Raw genomic sequence first — 16,669 nt, 5'->3', positions numbered from 1 at the left:
GCTGCGAGCGCCAGGAGGCGTGCCCGCCTCTCGGGCCTACCCGCTCCTCCCCCTGAGAGCCGACGCTGATTGGCTCATCCGCGCCGCCCCCCCCCCCCCCCCCCGCTCCCCCATTGGCCGCTCCGTTGGCGGCGCCGTTGGCCGTTAACCCCCCTCCGCAGGTAGGAGGAGCCGCGGCGCGGGCCGGCCGCCTCCCATTGGCCCTCCGCGGCGCAAGCCCCGCCTGTTCCTCACAGCCCCGCCCCCTCCGCCGCCATTTTGAAGCCACCCCCGAGGAGGGGGTCCTGCCCGGCCTCAACATGGCGCCGGGGGGGCGGCGGCGGCGAGGGGTGGCAGCGGCGCTGCGCTGGTACCAGATCCCGCTGTCCTCCGCCCGCGTGCCGCGCTCCGGCCTCTTCAGCTACAGCTTCCAGGCCAGCCTGCGCTCCTACCAGCAGCTGCGCGTTCAAAAGCGCCTGCGCGTGGGCCGCCCCGTGGCCCCGCCGCCCCCCGGGCTGCTGGCGCCGTGGCCGCCACCACCACCGTCACCGCCCGGCCTGCTGCAGGCACCGGGCGCGCCTGGGGGGACAGGTGAGGGGGGGCACGGGGGCCAGGGTGGCCGGTGGCACTGGTGTTGGCCCCGGTGTTGGCCCCAAGGTGGGCACGGGGCGGCTGGTGACCCCAGTGCCAGCCCCAGTGTCACCCCCAGGATGGGCACAGGGCACAGGGGTGGTTGGTGACCCCGGTGTCGTCCCTGGTATTGTTCCCACAGTGAGCACAGGGGGGCTGGTGACCCCATTGCCAACCCCACTGTCGTCCCCAGGGAGGGCACGGGGCACTGGGGTGGCCGGTGACCCTGGTGTCATCCCTGGTGTCGTCCCCAGGATGGGCACAGGATGGCCAGTGACCCCGGTGTTGTCCCTGGTGTTGTCCCCAAGGTGGGCACAGGGCAGTTGGTGACCTTTTTGCCATCACCAGTGTCATCCCTGGTGAGGGCACGGGGCGCTGGGGTGGCCAGTGACCCCGGTGTTGTCCCCAGGATGGGCACAGGGCAGCCAGTGACCCCATTGCTGTCCCCAGTGTTGTCCTCAGGGAGGGCACAGGGCACTGGGGTGGCCAGTGAGCCTGGTGTCATCCCCGGTGTCATCCCCAGGATGGGCACAGGGCAGCCGGTGACCCCGGTGTCATCCCCAGAAGGGGCACGTGGCACCAGGGTGGCTGGTGACCCAAGTGTTGTCCCCAGTGTTGTCCCTGGGGTGGGCACAGGGCACCGGGGTGGCTGCTGACCCCAGTGTCATCCCCAGGGTGGGCATGGGGCTGCCGGTGACCCCGGTGTCGTTCCCAGTGTCATCCCCGGGCTGGGCACGGGGCGTTGCTGTGGCTGGTGCCCCCAGTGCTGTCCCCGGTGCCCCAGGCGGCCCCATGCTGACCCCCGCGTTGTCCCAGCAGCCCCGCGGCGCCCCAAGGAGCCTCCCAGCACCCAGAGGAGGCTGAGCAGGGGACGGCGGCCACGCCGCCCTGCTCGGCCCCGTGGCGAGCAGCGGGACGCGGCACCGCGCCGGGAGGAACCGGGCCGTTCCCAGCACAGCCCGGTGCTGCTGGGGGTGGCCGCGGTGAGCCCCGGGGCTGACAGCAGCCGTGGGCAGCACACCACGGCCAGGACAGCACCGCAGGAAGCAGGGGATGCAGCAGGGGACGCGACGACAGGACGGGAGTCCCCCGGGGACAGCGAGGACGACCTGATCCCGCTGCGGGAGCTGCTGCTGTTGGGCAGCGCGCCCCCGAGCCCCGCAGAGCCCCGCGAGCAGGTTGGTCCTTGCCCCGTGGCGCCGAGCCCTCGGCGGGTGCCCGGGGACATCCTGCCCGGCCCCGGTGCCGAGGTGTTGCCCCGCTGTGCCCAGACCCCGCAGCCGTGCCCGGAGCCGCTCGCCAACAGCCTGGAGGCGCTGCTGCGGGAGAAGAGGTGAGGCCGCCACCGTGGGCACGGGGACGGGATCCCCGGCGAGACCTCACCCCGCCTGCCCTCACCGCCCCCATGCCAGGGAGCAGTGCCTCGTGCCCGCGCTGCCACGGGTGCCCGTGGATGACGGCAGCCTGCAGGAGCCCCCGGGCGACGCCGCGCAGCTCCCGGAGGAGCAGAGGTATGGCTGCGAGCCGGCGGGTAGCCCTCCTGGGGAGGGGGGGGGGGGGGGCGCGCGCCCCCGCTGCCCCCCACAGCGCCGTGGTGGCCGTGCCCTCCCGCCCGCAGGCTCCTCCTGGCGCTTTTCACCGTGGAGCCGCGGCTCATCCCCGCCACGCACCCCGGGGAGCCCATCTTCTGCGCCCGCCCGCTGCCGCCGCCCGCCCTCGACACCCACGGGCTGCGGCCTCGCAGCGTCCTGGAGGGGCGGTTCCTGTGGTGAGAGGCCGACAGGGGGGCATGGGGACAGGGGGGCACGGGGACAGGGGGACGCGGGCAGGGTGCTGCTCACCCCTTGTCTTGGCTCTCCCAGTGCTTCGCCTGCCGGCCGGGCGGCGTTTGTCCGCGACGGGCTCCTCAGCCTGCTGTACCGCTCCAGCACCGCCTGCCCGCCGCCCGTCCTGCGCTGGCTCTTCCAGGTGAGCCTCCGCAGCCGGGGGGGCCCCGTCCCCGCGTGGGGGCCCCCCCGTGACCCCCCTCCTCACTTTGGCAGCTGATGAGCCTGCGGCCGGACACGACCAACGCCTTCCAGGCGCTGTGGGAGATCTGGCTGAGTGCCGGCGGTGAGTGCGAGGCGGGCGCGGGGCTGCCTGGCCGGGGCGCCTGCCGTAACCCCCCCGGGCGTGCTCCCCGCCCGCTGTCACCGTCCCCTTGTCCCCAGGCGAGCCCTGGTGCCCCACGCTGCAGGACATCGGGCAGGCCTTCGCTCGCCTGGGTGCTGACCTGGGTGCCCTGCGCCGCCAGCACCTGCTGCCCCCCGAGCTGTGCCCCGCTGTCGGGAGGTGAGCCCCAAATCAGAACACGCACCCGCGGGTGGCACCGCCCCCTGCACCAACCCCTCGTGCTCCTTCCAGGCCCCCGGATCCATCCTGCTGCCCGGGACAGGCTCGCCTCGACGCCACCGGCATGCTGGCCTTGGTGACGCAGCTCGGGGACATCTGCAAGGTGGGAGCCAGCCCCGTCCCGTGGCCACCGCACCTTCGTTACCGCCCTCCCGCTAATCGGGTGACGCCAGCTCCAGGAGGGGCGCCCACTGGGGCTGCCGCCGCCCTGCCCCTGCCCCGTTGGGGACGTCGGAGCCACCCCGGTGACCCGCCGCCTTCCCCTTCAGTTCCTGGAGCTGTGCGTGGCCGCCCAGCCGCGCCGCTACCCGGACCGTGCCCGCCGGCAGCTGGTCGCGCTGCTCTGCTTCCTCGGCCTCGACCGTGCGCTGCGCCGCCAGCCACTGCCCGACCTGCAGCACCTCCTGCTCTGCCTGCTCGAGGGCATCGCGGACTGGCAGGGGCAGGTACCGGGGGCGCGGGGCGGCCGAGCGCCCCCCCCGCCGGGAGCCCCGCCGCCGCTCAGCACCCCCCTGCCCTCTCCCCGCAGCTGCCCGCGCTCTGCCTGTCCCTGTGCCAGCTCTCTCAGCACCACCACAACCTGCTGGCCCTCGTGGGGCTGCTGCCAGATGTCACCGGCAGGGGCAGGTACGTCCCCGGCCGGCCCGTGCCCCCCGCGCGGAGGGGATGCGGGGAGCCCGGCGGGAGCTGGCAGGGCCCCGCGGGCTCCGTGCCACGCCGCGCGGGCTGGGCCGCGTCTCGCTCTAATTCCTTTATTCCAGCCGGTTGCGCAGGCACAAAGCGGGCAGGAACCGGCTGCTGGCGCCGCCGCCCCTCGCCACGGGCACCCGGAGGGCACCGGGGTGACGCCGGCGCTGCGGGGACATCGCGGCTCTGGCAGCGGGGACGGTGGCACGCGCCCCGTCCTCACGCTCTTCCCCCTCTCCCCAGGGAGCTCCGCAGGCGTCTGAGCCTTTGTGTCATGGCCCGGCTGCTGGGGGAGCCGCCGGGCACCGCGCTGCCCCTCGGGGCGGAGGTGGGCGAAGCCCCCCCCGTGCCCCCCTTGGGGGCGGCAGTGTCCCCAAGCGTCCCCTGAGCCCCGCTTTCCCCGCAGCTCCCGGCGCTGAGCCGGCTCCTGGAGCTGTCCCGGCCGGACGCCCTGCAGTGCCTGCTGCCCGACGGGCACCCCGATGAGCCCGAGGACTCCGAGCAGGAGGTGGGCGCCCCCCACCCCGGGGCCAACGGGGTGACCTGGGATGGGGGGGGGGGGTGGGGACACCGCGGAGGTGCCACCACCTGCCTGCCCCCCCCCGTCCCCGCAGGCCTGCTACCTGAGCCACAGCCTCCTGCGCCTCGCCGACGCCGTGGTGGGCAGCGAGCGGCCGCGGGGCGAGCAGCGGGTGAGTGCCAGACCCCGGGGGGGGAGGGGGGGCGCGGGGAGGGCACCGGGGGTCCCCCCGGTGTCCCTGACACCCCCGTGCCCCCCGGCGTGTCCCCCCAGGACCACCTGGAGCGTCTGTGTGCGCAGCTGGACTGGCACTTCGGCACGGGGCTGCGCGAGGGCTCGGGGCTCCTCTTGCGCACCCAGCTCAAGGGCCTGGCCGCCCTCCTCTACGTCAAGTGGCAGGAGCTGCTGGAATAGCGGGGGGGGGCGCGCCGAGACCCCCCCGGGGTGCTCGGGGTGGGGGCGCAGCTCCCCGGGGTGCCCCCCACCCAATAAACCACCCCCCGACGCATCGACCCCCGGTGCCGCCTCCATCCTGCGCGGGCAAATTATGGGGATGGGGGGGTCCTGGGGGTTGGGGGGGGGTCTAGGAGGGTTGGGGGGGGTCTGGGGGGGTTGTTGGGGTCCATGGGGGGGGGCTGGGGGGTTTGGGGGGGGTTGGGGTGGGGGTGTCCCCCCGGGGTGCCCCCCACCCAATAAACCACCCCCTGACGCATCGACCCCCGGTGCCGCCTCCATCCTGCGCGGGGGCAGCGGGCGAATTATGGGGACGGGGGGGTTCTGGGGGGGGGGGTCCTGGGGGTTGGGGGGGGTTCATGGGGGGGATTGGGGGGGTCCATGGGGAGGGTCTGGGGGGGGTTGGGGGGGTCCGGGGGAGGGGGCTGGGGGGTTTGGGGGGGGGTCGGGGTGGGGATGTCCCCCCGGGGATGTCCCCCCGGGGATGTCCCCCCCGGGCCGCCCCGTGCTACCGGGGGGTGTGCGGGGAGGGAGGCGGGGGGGGGGGGGGGGGGTCCCGCTGTTCTTCCCGGTGCCCGCCCCGCTCGGCCCGACCCCGAGCCCCCCCCGGTGAACGCGGCTGTGACGTCAGGGGGCGGGCCCGAGCGGAGCCGCGCGGCGCGCTCCCGCCGCCGCCGCCCCGAGCCTTCGCCGCCGCCGCCGCCTCCTCCTCCTGCCCCGCCGCCGCCGCTCCCCCCCCCCCGGGCCGCCCGCCCCCGCCGCGCCCCGAGGTGAGTGCCCCCCCCCTCCCCCTCCCCGCCCCCTCTCCCCCCCCCCCCCGCCGCCCCCGGTTGCCCCCGCCCCGCCCCGGTATTGTTGTGGCGGAGCCGCGGGGGCGGGGGGAGGAGGGGGAGGCGCTTTGTTCCGCCCGGTACCGGGGGTCGGCACCGGCTCTGCGACCCCCCCCCCCCCCCCGTCCCTTCTCTCCCCTCTTTCTCCCCCCCGGTGCCGGTGCCGTCGGTACCGGCCCCCGCCCCCCGCCCCGATCCCTCGGTGTCCCCCCCCCCCCCCCCGGTACCGGCACCCCCGGCCCCGGTGCTGGCGGCGGGGCCCCCCCCGCGGGGGGGGGGGGTGGGGAGGCGGGGGGCTCAGCCCCACGGGTGGGGACCCCCGGGATGGCACCGCTGGGACCCCCCCCCCCGCGGGTGTCCTGCGCCTGCAGCGGGGGGACGGGGGGACCGGGACCGCAGCACCCCGACAGCGCCCGCGGCACCCCCGTGGTGTCCCTGGCACCCTGACCATGCCCGCGGCACCCCCGTGGTGTCCCTGGCACCCTGACCATGCCCACGGCACCCCGGCCATGCCCTGAGCACCCTGACCGTGTCCCTGGCACCCCAGCCGTGCCCGTGGCACCCCGGTTGTGCCCGTGGCACCCTGCCCCTGCTCTCGGCCCTGGGGCTGTGCCCACGGCACCCCAACCATACCCGTGGCACCCCGACCGTGCCCACGGCACCCCGATTGTGCCCGTGACACCCCGACCGTGCCCGTGGCACCCCGATTGTGCCCGTGGCACCCCGACCGTGCCCATGGCACCCCGATTGTGCCCGTGACACCCCAAACATGCCCATGGCACCCTGGCTTTGCCCGTGGCACCCTGACCCTGCTCTTGGCCCTGGGGCTGTGCCTGTGGCACCCTGACTGTGCCTGTGACACCCCAACCATGACCACGGCACCCCGATCGTGCCTGTGACACCCCGGCGGTGCCCGTGGCACCTTAATCGTGCCCTTGGCACCCCAACCGTGCCCATGGCACCCCGGTTTTGCCTGTGGCACCCTGACCCTGCTCTTGGCTCTGGGGCTGTGCCCGCGGCACTCTGACCATACCCACGACACCCCAGCCATACCCATAGCACCCTGACCATAGCCGTGACACCCCGACCGTACCCATAGCACCCCGACCATGCCCCTGACACCCCACCCGTGCCCGTGACACCCCACCCGTGCCCGTGACACCCCAACCATACCCACAGCACCCCACCCGTGCCCCTGACACCCCGACCGTGCCCACGCCGTGGGCAGCACGGGGCGCCCCCACCTCCCGCTTCCCCCCTTCCCAGCTGCCATGGGAAGCCCGTCCGGGGCGTCCCCCGTTCCCACGCCCGTGGGGGGCCCCTTCCCGGCCCCCCACCCTCCCGGAAACCCTTCCCCAGCCCCCCCGTTTCCTGCTTCCCCCCAGGCTGGGCAGAACAATTCCCGGCCGCCCGCTCGCTCGCCCGGCCGCATCCTGCCCCGCCGGGCGGGGGGCAGCGGGGGCACCCCTGGGGTGCTGGGGCTGGTGGCGGGGGGGGAGGGGGGACACGGGACGGGAGGTGAGGCTGTCCCGGGGGGGGGGAGGAAGAGGAAGGGCCCGTTTCCTCCTGCGCGGCCCCCCCGGACCCGCCTGGATGCGTCAGGGCGGGAAGTGGCCGGAGGAGTGACCGTGGGGACGGAGCGGGTGGGGGGCACCGCCGGCTGCACCCCCCCCGTCAGGGTAGGGAGCCACTTGGGGGGCACCCCGACACCGGCAGGGTGTGTGGGGGGGTCTCTGCCACGGGGACAGATTGAGCCTGGGGGGGCCGGACGCCCAAAGGGGTCACGGGGAGGCTTGGAGCGCTGCGCCCCCCCCCTAGGACCCCGACCCCACGCCTCGTGTCCCCCCGCCCCGTCCCGCGTGGGGTGCCCCGGCCTCGTGACGCGCAGCCCTCAATGCCCGCCTTGTCCCCGCGCCGCCCGCGTGACGCCGCCACCGCCGTGGGTGACGCCCTGTAACCCTGACCAGGGCCGGGTGTCCCCCCCCCATCCCCTCCCCAAAAGCAGGCCACCCCCCCGCCGGCGCCATGGCCCCCTGCTTGCTGCTGGCCCTCGCCTCGCTGCTGGCACTCGTCCCCAGCGCCGCCCCGGGGTCCTCGTGGAGCGCCGTGCCCCGAAAAACCGTCCCCTACGCGGGTGAGTACCGTAACCCCCCCTCCGGACGGGTCCCCAGCCCTTTGTCCTGTCCCCACGCCCCGCCATCGCCCTGGGTCCCCGTCCCTTTGTCGTGTCCCCTGTCGTCACCCCGGTCCCCGTCCCTCTGCCATGCCCCGTGTCCTCATCTCCGGGCCGTGCCAGCACCCGAAGTGCCATCCCTTCGCCGTGCCAGCACCCTGTGCCCCCTTGTCCCTGCGCTGTGCCAGCACCCCGTGTCCCCCATCTGTGCCGCGTGCTGGGTCCCTGTCCCCGTGCCATGCCAGCACCGGTGTCCCCGTCCCTTCGCTGTGCCCCGTGTTCTTGTCCCCGTGCTGTGCCAACACCCGGAGACCCCCAGCCGTTTGCCGTGCCAGCGTCCTATGTCCCTGTCCCTTTGCCACGTCCCTTGTCCCCATCCTGGTGCTGTGCCGGCACCCCACGTCCCCTTTCCGTGCCCCATTGCACCATCCCCGTGCCCTGTGTCCCCTATTCCTGTGCCATGCCAGTGCCCCATGTCCCCGTGCCCGTGACCCCTGTCCCTTTCCCCTGCCAGTGTCCCCGTGCCGTGTCCCATGTCCGTGTACCAGACCCCGTCCCTTTGTCATGCTGCTGTCCCCGTTCCTTGCTCTGTGTCCCTGTACTGTCCCCAAGACCCCTGTCCCCATGCTGTGCACCATGTCCCTGTGCCGTGCCCCACGTCCCTGTGCTGTGCCCATGCCCCAGACCCCTGTCCCTTTGGGGGTGTCCCCATTCCATGCCCCGTGCTCATACCCGAGACCCCCATCCCTGTGCCCCATGTCCCCCTGCCCCAGACCCCCCCGTCCCTTTCCTGTGCCATTGTCCCTGTGCTCTGCCCGTACCCGAGCCCCTGTCCCTGGGCCGTGTCCCCTGTACCTTGCCCAAGCCCCCTGTCCCCATGCCGTGCCCCCTGTCCCTACACTGTGCCCCCCATCCCCGTGCCATGCCCCCCGTCCCTGTGCTGTGCCCCAGGCCCCCACCAGTGCCCCCGTTCCTTGTCCCCGTCCCTTGTCCCCGTCCCCGTGCCGTGCCAGCCCTGCGGCCCCGTCGCCGCCCGGGGCCCTGGTGCCGGCCCTGTCAATGGGGCCTTTCTGCGGGCTCGGCCGGGCCTGGGGGCGGGCAGGGGGGGCTCGGGGGGGGGGGCGCGGGGTCTCGCCAAAGGCCGCTGTGTTCCCCGGCGCCGCCAGCGCCTGCTCCGGTGACAAAGAGCCCTTTGTGCGCGGGGGGCCGGGGGGCTTCCGGCGGGGGCCGCGGGTGCCCCGGGGTGCCAGCGGTGCCCACCCGTGGCTTGGGGGTGGGGACGGCCGCGGGGACGGCGGTGGCCTTGCCCCGATGTCCCCACGGCGTGCGTGTCACCGTCCCGCCCCCCCCCGATGTCCCGCAGAGCTGAAGGACGCGGCCAAGCGCTTCTCGCAGGGGGGGGTCTCGCACTACCTGACGCTGACGCTGGACGAGGCCGAGGCGCTGCTCTACGTGGGCGCCCGCGAGGCTGTCTTCGCCCTGGCCACCGGCACCGTGGAGCTGAAGGCGGCGGTGAGGCCCCGGGGGCGAAGGGGGGGGGGAGGGGATTTTTTTTGGAGGGGGGAGCAGCGGGGCAAACCCTCCTGCTGACCCCTTTTCTCCCCCCAGATCTCCTGGGAGGCCCCCGTGGAGAAGAAAGCCGAGTGCATCCAGAAGGGGAAAAACAACCAGGTTGGGGGGCGCGGAGGTGGCTATGGGGGGGGGGCGGGCGTGGGGCACCCCCCAGTTTGCGTGCCCCCCCCCCAACTTCGCCGTTAACCGCGTGTTTCCCACCCCCCCAGACCGACTGCTTCAACTACGTGCGCTTCCTGCAGAGCTACAACAGCTCCCACCTGTACGCCTGCGGCACCTACGCCTTCCAGCCCAAGTGCACCTACATCGTGAGTGCGACCCCCCCAAAAACCCGGCCGCATCCAGCGCTGCTCCCCCTGGTGGGAGCCTCGGCCCCGGGGGGGCTCTGTGTTAGGCAGCGGGTTCCAGGGCAGCTCCCTCTGGTGCTGGAGCTTTGTTTGGGGGGGGGGGTCCCCGTGTCCGGGAGGGTCTTCTGGGGGGTTGTCCCTGTGCCCAGGAGCATCATTTGGGGCTGTCCCCATGTCCAGGAACATCATTTTGGGGTGTCCCTGTGTCCAGGAGCATCATTTGGGGGGTGTCCTTGTATCGAGGAACATCATTTGGGGCGGGTCCCTGTGTCCAAGAGCACCATTTGGGGGGTGTCCTTGTATCCAGGAGCATCATTTTGGGGTGTCCCTGTGTCCAGGAGCATCATTTTTGGGTGTCCCTGTGTCCAGAAGTATCATTTGGGACTGTCCCCATGTCCGGGAGCATGATTTGGGGGTGTCCCCGTGTCCAGGAGGGTCTTCTGGGGGGGTGTCCCTGTGCCCAGGGACATCATTTGGGGGTGTCCCTGTCCCCAGGAGCGTCAATCCAAGGCTGTCCCTGTCCCCAGGAGCACCATTCAGTGTCCCTGTCCCAGGAAGGCCATCCAGGGGTGTCTCTGTCCCTAGGGGGGTCACCCGGGGGTGTCCCGGTGCCCTGGGGCTGCTTGGGCGCGGGGGGGATGTGACCTGGGGAGGGGGTTTGGGCCCCCACTCCTGTGCCCCGCAGGAGCTGTCCGGCTTCACCCTGGACCAAGTGGCTTTCGAGGACGGCAAGGGCAAGTGCCCGTACGACCCCACCAAGGGACACACCGGCCTCATCGTGGGTAGGTGGCACCGTGGGGCACCCCCTGTCCCCGCTGCGGCCTCGGGGGTGCCCACCCTGCCCCTAACCCCCCCCCTTGCAGACGGCGAGCTGTACTCGGCCACCTTCAACAACTTCCTGGGCACGGAGCCCGTCATCCTCCGCAACCTGGGCCCGCACTACTCCATGAAGACGGAGTACCTCACCTCCTGGCTCAACGGTAGGCCGGGCTCGCGGGGAGGGCGTGGGCCCCCTCGCCTGCTGCTACCCGTCTCTTTTTACCCCGCAGAGCCCCACTTCGTGGCCTCGGCGTACGTGCAGGAGAGCGCAGCCAGCAGCACCGGGGACGACGACAAGGTTTACTTCTTCTTCAGCGAGCGGGCGGTGGAGTATGACTGCTACGCGGAGCAGGTGGTGGCCCGCGTGGCGCGGGTCTGCAAGGTACGGGGGGCGTCCCCCGCGCGGGATGCGGTGCTGGCGTGGCTTGGTGCAGCCGGTGAAGGCGCCGGTGCTGCCCTCACGCCCGCTCGGTGCCCAGGGGGACGTCGGCGGTGCGCGCACGCTGCAGAAGAAGTGGACGACCTTCCTCAAGGCTCGCCTGGTGTGCTCGGCGCCCGAGCAGCAGCTCCACTTCAACCGCCTCCAGGCCGTCTTCACCCTGCCCGGGGCCGACTGGCAGGACACGACGTTTTTTGGGGTCTTCCAGGCCCGCTGGTGAGCGCATGGGGAGCGGTCCCCCGGCCCCCAGGGGGTTCCCTGTGGTCAGTGCCCCCCAAACCTTCACTGTCCCTGCAGGGGGGACGTGGACGTCTCGGCTATCTGCCGGTACCACATCCTGGAGGTGAAGAAGGCGTTCGAGGGGCCCTACAAGGAGTACCGGGAGCAGGCGCAGAAGTGGGGCCGGTACTCGGACGAGGTGCCGAGCCCCCGTCCCGGGGCGGTGAGTGCTGGGGGGGCACGGGGCCGTGGCAGAGGGGGGCACGGGGCTGGCCGTGCGCTGACGGTGCCCTCTGTCCCCAGTGCATCACCGACTGGCACCGCCAGAACGGCTTCGCCAGCTCCCTCGAGCTGCCCGACAACACCCTCAACTTCGCCAAGAAGCACCCGCTGATGGACGAGCCCATCCTGCCCCACCGTGGGCGCCCGCTGCTGCTCAAGAAGGACGCCAACTTCACCCAGCTGGTGGTGGACCGGGTGACGGGGCTGGACGGCACCATCTACGAGGTGCTCTTCATCGGCACAGGTACCTGCCGGGCGGCCGGGGGGGCGCAGGGGGTGCTGCCGGTGTGGGGACGCCCCTCACCTCCTGCCACGGCCCGCAGGTGACGGCTGGGTGCACAAGGCGCTGAACCTGGGCGCTCACGTCCACCTGGTCGAGGAGCTGCAGGTTTTCGAGCCGGCGCAGCCCGTGGAGAGCCTGGTCCTGGCCGGTCGGAAGGTGAGCGGTGCCGCGGGAAGGGGCTGGTGGCCGTGGCGTCGCGTGGTGTCGCCTCACCGCCTGTCCCTGCCCTCGCAGAAGCTGCTCTTCGCCGGCTCGCGCTTCCAGGTGGCCCAGCTGCCGCTGGCCGACTGCAGCCGCTACCAGTCCTGCACGGACTGCGTCCTCGCCCGGGACCCCTACTGCGCCTGGAGCCGCAACGCCAGCCTCTGCGTCCGCACCGAGGGCCTTAACGGGTAAGGGGGTGCCCGCGGGGCTCCCAGCCATGGTGCGGGGCCCCCCTCACCTCCGCCGCCGTCTCCTCCTGCAGGTCCCAGCTGGTCCAGGACGTGCTGAGCTCCGACACCCGCGCCTGCACCCTGCCGCAGGTGGCCAAGCAAGGTGAGACCCCACGCCGCGTGGAGCTGGGACGCTGGGGACGTGTCACGGGGGTGGCAGGGTGTGCGGTGAGGCCTTGGCACGGGGGGTGACACAGCAGGGACACCCCCTGTGCTGTGCGTCCCCTTCCTGACTCGCCCCTCTCCCTCAGGGCCCATCATCCCCAAAAACGTGACGGTGGTGGCGGGCACCGACCTGGTGCTGACGTGCCGCCTGGGCTCCAACCTGGCGCAGGCGCTGTGGACCTTCGAGGGGCGAGCGCTGGCGGCCGAGCAGGCGCTGGTGCTGCACGACGCCCGCCTGCGGGCGCTGGTGGTGCCGGGGGCCGGGGCGCAGCACAGCGGCACGTACCGCTGCTATTCGGAGGAGCAGGGCGCCCGGCTGGGCAGCGAGGTGTACCGGGTGGCGGTGCTGGCCGGCCCGGGGGTGCCGCTGGAGACGCGGGCGCCGTTGGAGAGCCTGGGGCTGGTGTGGGTGGTGGCGGTGTGCCTGGGCGCCCTGTGCCTGGTGCTGGTGCTGGTGGTGTTCTCGCTCTGGCGGCGGCTGCGGGAGGAGCTGGGCAAAGGCGCCAAGGCCATCGAGAGCACCCTGGTGTACCCCATCGAGCTGCCCAAGGAGCCCCCCAGCCCGCGCTTCGTGCCCAGCGCCGCCTCCGACTCGGACGAGAAGCTTTGGGACCCGGCCAGCTACTACTACTCGGACGGCTCGCTCAAGATCGTGCCGGGCCACGCTGTCTGCCGCAACGGCGGCCCCCCCGGCACCACCTCACCGCCCAGCGCCATCCCCGGGCAGCCCCTCCACTCACCCACCCGCATCCACCTGGGTCCCCTGCGCGGTTCCACCTCCAACGGCTACATCCGCCTGGCGCTGGGCGCCGAGGAGCGGCCGCCCTGCGCCGACCTGGCCGAGGAGCTGCGGCGGAAGCTGCAGCAGCGCCAGCCCCTGCCCGACTCCAACCCCGAGGAGTCGTCGGTCTGAGCCGCCACCGCGCAGCCGCACCTACCTCAGGGCCCGGCACCCGCCGCCAGGACGCCGGCACCCGCCGCGGGGACCGCCGCCCCGGTGCCAGCACCCGCCTTGGGGCTGCAGCACGGGGAACCGGCACCCGGCTCGGGGCCGCGGCGCCGGCACCGGCACCCACCTGGGCACCGCGTCCTGCCTGCCTTGGGTGACGCAGCTGGGGCTCTTCTGTCACCGTGTCACCACGTCCGCCTTCGGTACTGCGTCCCGGGCGCTGCGTCTGGCTTTGGGGACCGCGACCCGCCTTGGGGACCGTGACCCGGGCGCCGGGACAAGGCTTGGGGACCGCGTCCCAGGCATTGGGACAGGGCTTTGGGACCGTGACCCGCCTTGGGGACCGTGTCCTGGGCCCTAGGACAGGGCTTGGGGACTGTGTCCTAGGCACTGGGACAAGACTTGGGGACTGTGACCCGTTTTGGGAACCGTGTCCTGGGCCCTGGAACAGGGCTTGGGGGCCACGACCATCCTTGGGGACCGTGTCCCAGGCACTGGGACAAGGCTTGGGGACCGTGTCCCAGGCCCTGGAACCTGCTTGGGGCCCCGTAACTCACAACGGGGGCCACGTCCCGGGCCTTGGGACCAGCCTCGGGGACCGTGCCCCGCCTTGGGGACTGTGCCCCGTGTCCCCCCCCGGGCCCCGTGTCCCGCCGCAGGCCCCTTTCGGCCGCCTCCACGAGGACTTTTCGGGTTTTTTTCCTTCCTGAGAACTTTTCTAAGCGCCCCCGCCCGGGGGGGGCCTGGCTGTAAATACCCCCCCCCGCCTGCTGCCCCCTGCACGCCGCCCACCTGGGCCCCTTTTGTATAACCCCCCCCCAGTGTAATTTATTTGTTACCGAAATATATTTATTTGCTGTAAATACGTGAGTATTTTTATATTAATAATAAAAAGGAGGAAAAAAAAAATAATAACAGAAGCGGGGCTGCGTCCGGTGCTGGGGGGGGGGGGGGGGATGTGCGGGTCCCCCCCCCCGGGGTGCTGAGCTCATGGAAAACGGCGGCGCTCGGGGCTATAAAAGGGCATCGCGGCGCCGTTCCCAGGCCGGGGGGGGGCCCGGCCGCCCCCCGGGGCCTGCGGCTGCCCGGGGCTGGCCCCGCGCCCGGTGCCCCCCCGGTAGGGACCCGATGGGGGGGGTCCCCGGGGGGGCCCTGCCGGGAAGCTGGGAGAGGGCCGGAAGCGGCAGCCGGGGTCCCGGCGGGGCCTGGGAGCTGGGCCCGGAGCCAGGCGGCGGCCCTGGGGCCGTGGGAAGCGGGGACGGGCCGGGGGCACCGGGGGGGGCACCGGGGGGGGGCGGGCGGGGGGAGAGGGGGCGCCCCCTGGCGGAGGGGGTGGGGGGAGTGCGCATGCGCTGTTGGCGCTCGGGGTGGGGGCACGGTGGCGCTCGGGTGACTTCGGAACCACACGGGTGTCGTCGGAACCATTCGGGTGTCTTCGGAATCACTCGGGTGCCTTCGGAACTACCCGATTATCGGTCGGCTCCCTTCGGCTCTGCTGAGCTACCTTCGGAACTACTCGGGTACCTTCGGAATCACTCGGGTGCCGTTCGGGTACCTTCGGAACTACTCGGGTCCCTTCGGCCCCGCTCGGGTCCCTCTCGGCTCCTTTCGGCCCCACTCGGGTCTCACTCGGGTCCCTTCGGCCCCACTCGGGTCCCTCTCGGCTCCATTCGGCCTCGGCTCCCTCCGCCCCCTCTCGCCCCCGCCCCGCCCCGGCCGATGGCGGCGGGCCGCCGTTCCCCCCCGGGGCCGTGCTGCCCGCCGCGGGCGGCGGTGCCGAGCGTGCACCAGAGCCTGCCCGAGATGGACTTCGAGCGGGGTCCGCGGCCGGGCCGGGCCGGGCGGGGGCGGTGCCGGTGCCGCGCTTCTGGGGTGGGGGGGAGCCGGTAGCGGGCGGCGCGGGGCCCGGTGCCGGTGCCGGTGCCCGGTGCCCCCGGCCTGAGCCCGCTGCCGCTGCCCGCAGGGATCTGGGCGGCGGCGCGGGACGGGGACGAGCCGCGGGTGCTGCAGCTGCTGGAGCGCCGCGGGGAGCCCAGCGAGACCGACCTGGCGGGGTACACGGCCCTGGTACGGCGGGGGGCACCGGGGAGAGGAACCGGGGGGGCACCGGGGACCGGGCGGGTGGAGGAACTGGGGGGGCACTGGGTACTAGGGGGAAACCGGGGGGGCACCGGGTATCTGGGGGGGGACACCGGGTACCGGGGGGGAGGCACCGGGGAGGCACAGAGTACCGAGGGGGGGAACCGGGGGGGCACCGGGTACCGGGGGGGGAACCGGAGGGGAACTGGATACCGGGGGGAGAGGAACTGGGGGGGCACCGGGTACTGGGGGGAAACTGGGGGGGCACCGGCTATCTGGGCTGGGACACCGAATACCGGGGGGGGAACCGGGTGGGCACCAGGTATCGGGGGGGGAGGAACTGGGGGGGCACCGGGTACCGGGCTGGGGGGAACCAGGAAGGCACCAGGTACCGGGGAGGAAATAGGGGGGGCACCGGGTACCGGGGAAGGGAACTGGGGGGGGCACTGGCTACCGGGAGAGGACAGGGGGGGCACCGGGTACCAGGGGGGTACCGGGTACTGGGGGGGGGGGTGGGAACCGGCAGGGCACCGGGTACCAGGGTAGCACCGGGTACCGGGGGGAGAACCTGCTCACCCGCCCCGTTGCCCCCCCAGCACTACGCCAGCCGTAACGGGCACCTGGGGGTGTGCCGCCTGCTGCTGCAGCGCGGCGCCCGCTGCGACGCCCGCACGCCCGGCGGCGCCACCGCCCTGCACCGCGCCTGCTACTGCGGCCACCTCGCCGTGGTCCGGCTCCTGCTGGCGCACGGCGCCGACCCCGCCGCCGCCGACGGGGACGGCCGCACCGGGCTGCACAAGGTGGGCGACGAGGCGGGGACCCGGCCGCGGTGCTGCCGCGGCGCCGCGCGTGACGGTGGTGTCGCCCGCAGGCGGCCGAGCGCGGCCACCGGGACGTCTGCGCCCTGCTCCTGCAGCTCGACCCGGCGCTGGCGGCAGCCCGCGACGCCAGGGGACGGCGGCCCTGCGACACGGCGGACCCCGCGGTCCGGGACCTGCTGGATGGCTGAGGGGGACGCGGTGAGGCCGGCGCGGACGGGGGGACCCGCAGGGCTCTGTGCCTGCTGGAGAAAAAACAAAACGAGGTCCTGGCACCAAAACCCGGCTCTGCCTCTCTGTCCCCTGCGCACGGTGTGGATGTGGACACGGGGTCACCGCAGGTGGTGGCGCACGGAGAGCATCGGTACCGAGATGTGGTGAGGGCAGGGGGACGGGGCTGCCCCCAAACGGGAGCAGCGAGGCCGGGGCTGCACCCCGGGGACCTGGGAGGGGACCTGGGAGGGGACACGGCCCGGTCCCAATCCACCCGCTGGGGACTTGCAGGGCGCTACGGAACGGGCAGGGGGGTGGCACCTCCTTTGGTGAGCTGCTGGGACAGAAGCGCGTGCCCCTGCCCCTCCAGCAACCTTTTATCGCCTC

At 73.4% G+C, this 16,669-nt stretch overlaps 3 protein-coding genes across 6 annotated transcripts; all 3 read left to right on the top strand.

Annotated features, from left to right (window-relative positions):
* The first annotated feature begins 142 nt into the window (after positions 1–142).
* Positions 143–4,719, top strand: FAM178B (family with sequence similarity 178 member B). 2 transcript variants are annotated; one of them, XM_080568547.1, is made up of 15 exons: positions 143–570; positions 1,429–1,942; positions 2,022–2,120; positions 2,228–2,377; positions 2,472–2,577; positions 2,652–2,721; positions 2,820–2,940; positions 3,013–3,103; positions 3,270–3,446; positions 3,530–3,627; positions 3,762–3,842; positions 3,931–4,015; positions 4,094–4,195; positions 4,302–4,379; positions 4,481–4,719. In XM_080568547.1, exons 1-15 carry the CDS (start codon positions 300–302, stop codon positions 4,619–4,621), a joined length of 2,184 nt encoding a protein of 727 aa, XP_080424673.1. In that variant the 5' UTR covers positions 143–299; the 3' UTR covers positions 4,622–4,719. The 2 variants fall into 2 exon arrangements, with proteins under 2 accessions (XP_080424673.1, XP_080424672.1); XM_080568546.1 differs by lacking the exon at positions 3,762–3,842 and having other exon boundaries at positions 178–570.
* Positions 4,720–5,336: 617 nt separating this feature from the next.
* On the top strand, positions 5,337–14,084 carry SEMA4C (semaphorin 4C). 3 transcript variants are annotated; one of them, XM_080568373.1, is made up of 15 exons: positions 5,337–5,430; positions 7,496–7,624; positions 9,027–9,175; positions 9,272–9,334; positions 9,445–9,543; positions 10,268–10,364; positions 10,446–10,562; positions 10,632–10,783; positions 10,881–11,056; positions 11,138–11,282; positions 11,363–11,585; positions 11,665–11,780; positions 11,859–12,016; positions 12,091–12,161; positions 12,310–14,084. In XM_080568373.1, the coding sequence occupies exons 2-15, from the start codon at positions 7,516–7,518 to the stop codon at positions 13,134–13,136; spliced, it is 2,502 nt and encodes an 833-aa protein (XP_080424499.1). In that variant the 5' UTR covers positions 5,337–5,430; positions 7,496–7,515; the 3' UTR covers positions 13,137–14,084. The 3 variants fall into 3 exon arrangements, with proteins under 3 accessions (XP_080424499.1, XP_080424500.1, XP_080424498.1); XM_080568374.1 differs by having other exon boundaries at positions 5,409–5,430; positions 7,493–7,624; XM_080568372.1 differs by lacking the exon at positions 5,337–5,430 and adding an exon at positions 7,022–7,133 and having other exon boundaries at positions 7,458–7,624.
* Positions 14,085–14,832: 748 nt separating this feature from the next.
* ANKRD39 (ankyrin repeat domain 39) lies at positions 14,833–16,350 on the top strand. The gene is made up of 4 exons (XM_080568296.1): positions 14,833–14,991; positions 15,136–15,239; positions 15,848–16,051; positions 16,123–16,350. The coding sequence occupies exons 1-4, from the start codon at positions 14,892–14,894 to the stop codon at positions 16,258–16,260; spliced, it is 546 nt and encodes a 181-aa protein (XP_080424422.1). The 5' UTR covers positions 14,833–14,891; the 3' UTR covers positions 16,261–16,350.
* Positions 16,351–16,669: the final 319 nt, after the last annotated feature.

This window comes from Anser brachyrhynchus (genome assembly GCF_964034855.1).
Source record: "Anser brachyrhynchus genome assembly, chromosome: 26".
Taxonomy (NCBI): Eukaryota; Metazoa; Chordata; class Aves; order Anseriformes; family Anatidae; genus Anser; species Anser brachyrhynchus.
Note: the sequence above shows the minus strand (reverse complement) of the source record. Positions and strands in the feature narration are given on the sequence as shown.

What these genes read in the sequence shown, in the direction of transcription:
- ANKRD39 (XM_080568296.1), top strand. Translation starts at nt 14,892, where the DNA reads ATGGCGGCGGGCCGCCGTTCCCCCCCGGGGCCGTGCTGCCCGCCGCGG. An exon ending in TGGCGGGGTACACGGCCCTG is followed by an intron (nt 15,240 to 15,847) that starts GTACGGCGGGGG and finishes TTGCCCCCCCAG; the next exon opens with CACTACGCCAGCCGTAACGG. An exon ending in GCCGCACCGGGCTGCACAAG is followed by an intron (nt 16,052 to 16,122) that starts GTGGGCGACGAG and finishes TGTCGCCCGCAG; the next exon opens with GCGGCCGAGCGCGGCCACCG.
- SEMA4C (XM_080568373.1), top strand. Translation starts at nt 7,516, where the DNA reads ATGGCCCCCTGCTTGCTGCTGGCCCTCGCCTCGCTGCTGGCACTCGTC. An exon ending in CCTCACCTCCTGGCTCAACG is followed by an intron (nt 10,563 to 10,631) that starts GTAGGCCGGGCT and finishes TTTACCCCGCAG; the next exon opens with AGCCCCACTTCGTGGCCTCG. An exon ending in GCGTGGCGCGGGTCTGCAAG is followed by an intron (nt 10,784 to 10,880) that starts GTACGGGGGGCG and finishes CTCGGTGCCCAG; the next exon opens with GGGGACGTCGGCGGTGCGCG.
- FAM178B (XM_080568547.1), top strand. Translation starts at nt 300, where the DNA reads ATGGCGCCGGGGGGGCGGCGGCGGCGAGGGGTGGCAGCGGCGCTGCGC. An exon ending in TCGCGGACTGGCAGGGGCAG is followed by an intron (nt 3,447 to 3,529) that starts GTACCGGGGGCG and finishes CTCTCCCCGCAG; the next exon opens with CTGCCCGCGCTCTGCCTGTC. An exon ending in CGCTGCCCCTCGGGGCGGAG is followed by an intron (nt 4,016 to 4,093) that starts GTGGGCGAAGCC and finishes CTTTCCCCGCAG; the next exon opens with CTCCCGGCGCTGAGCCGGCT.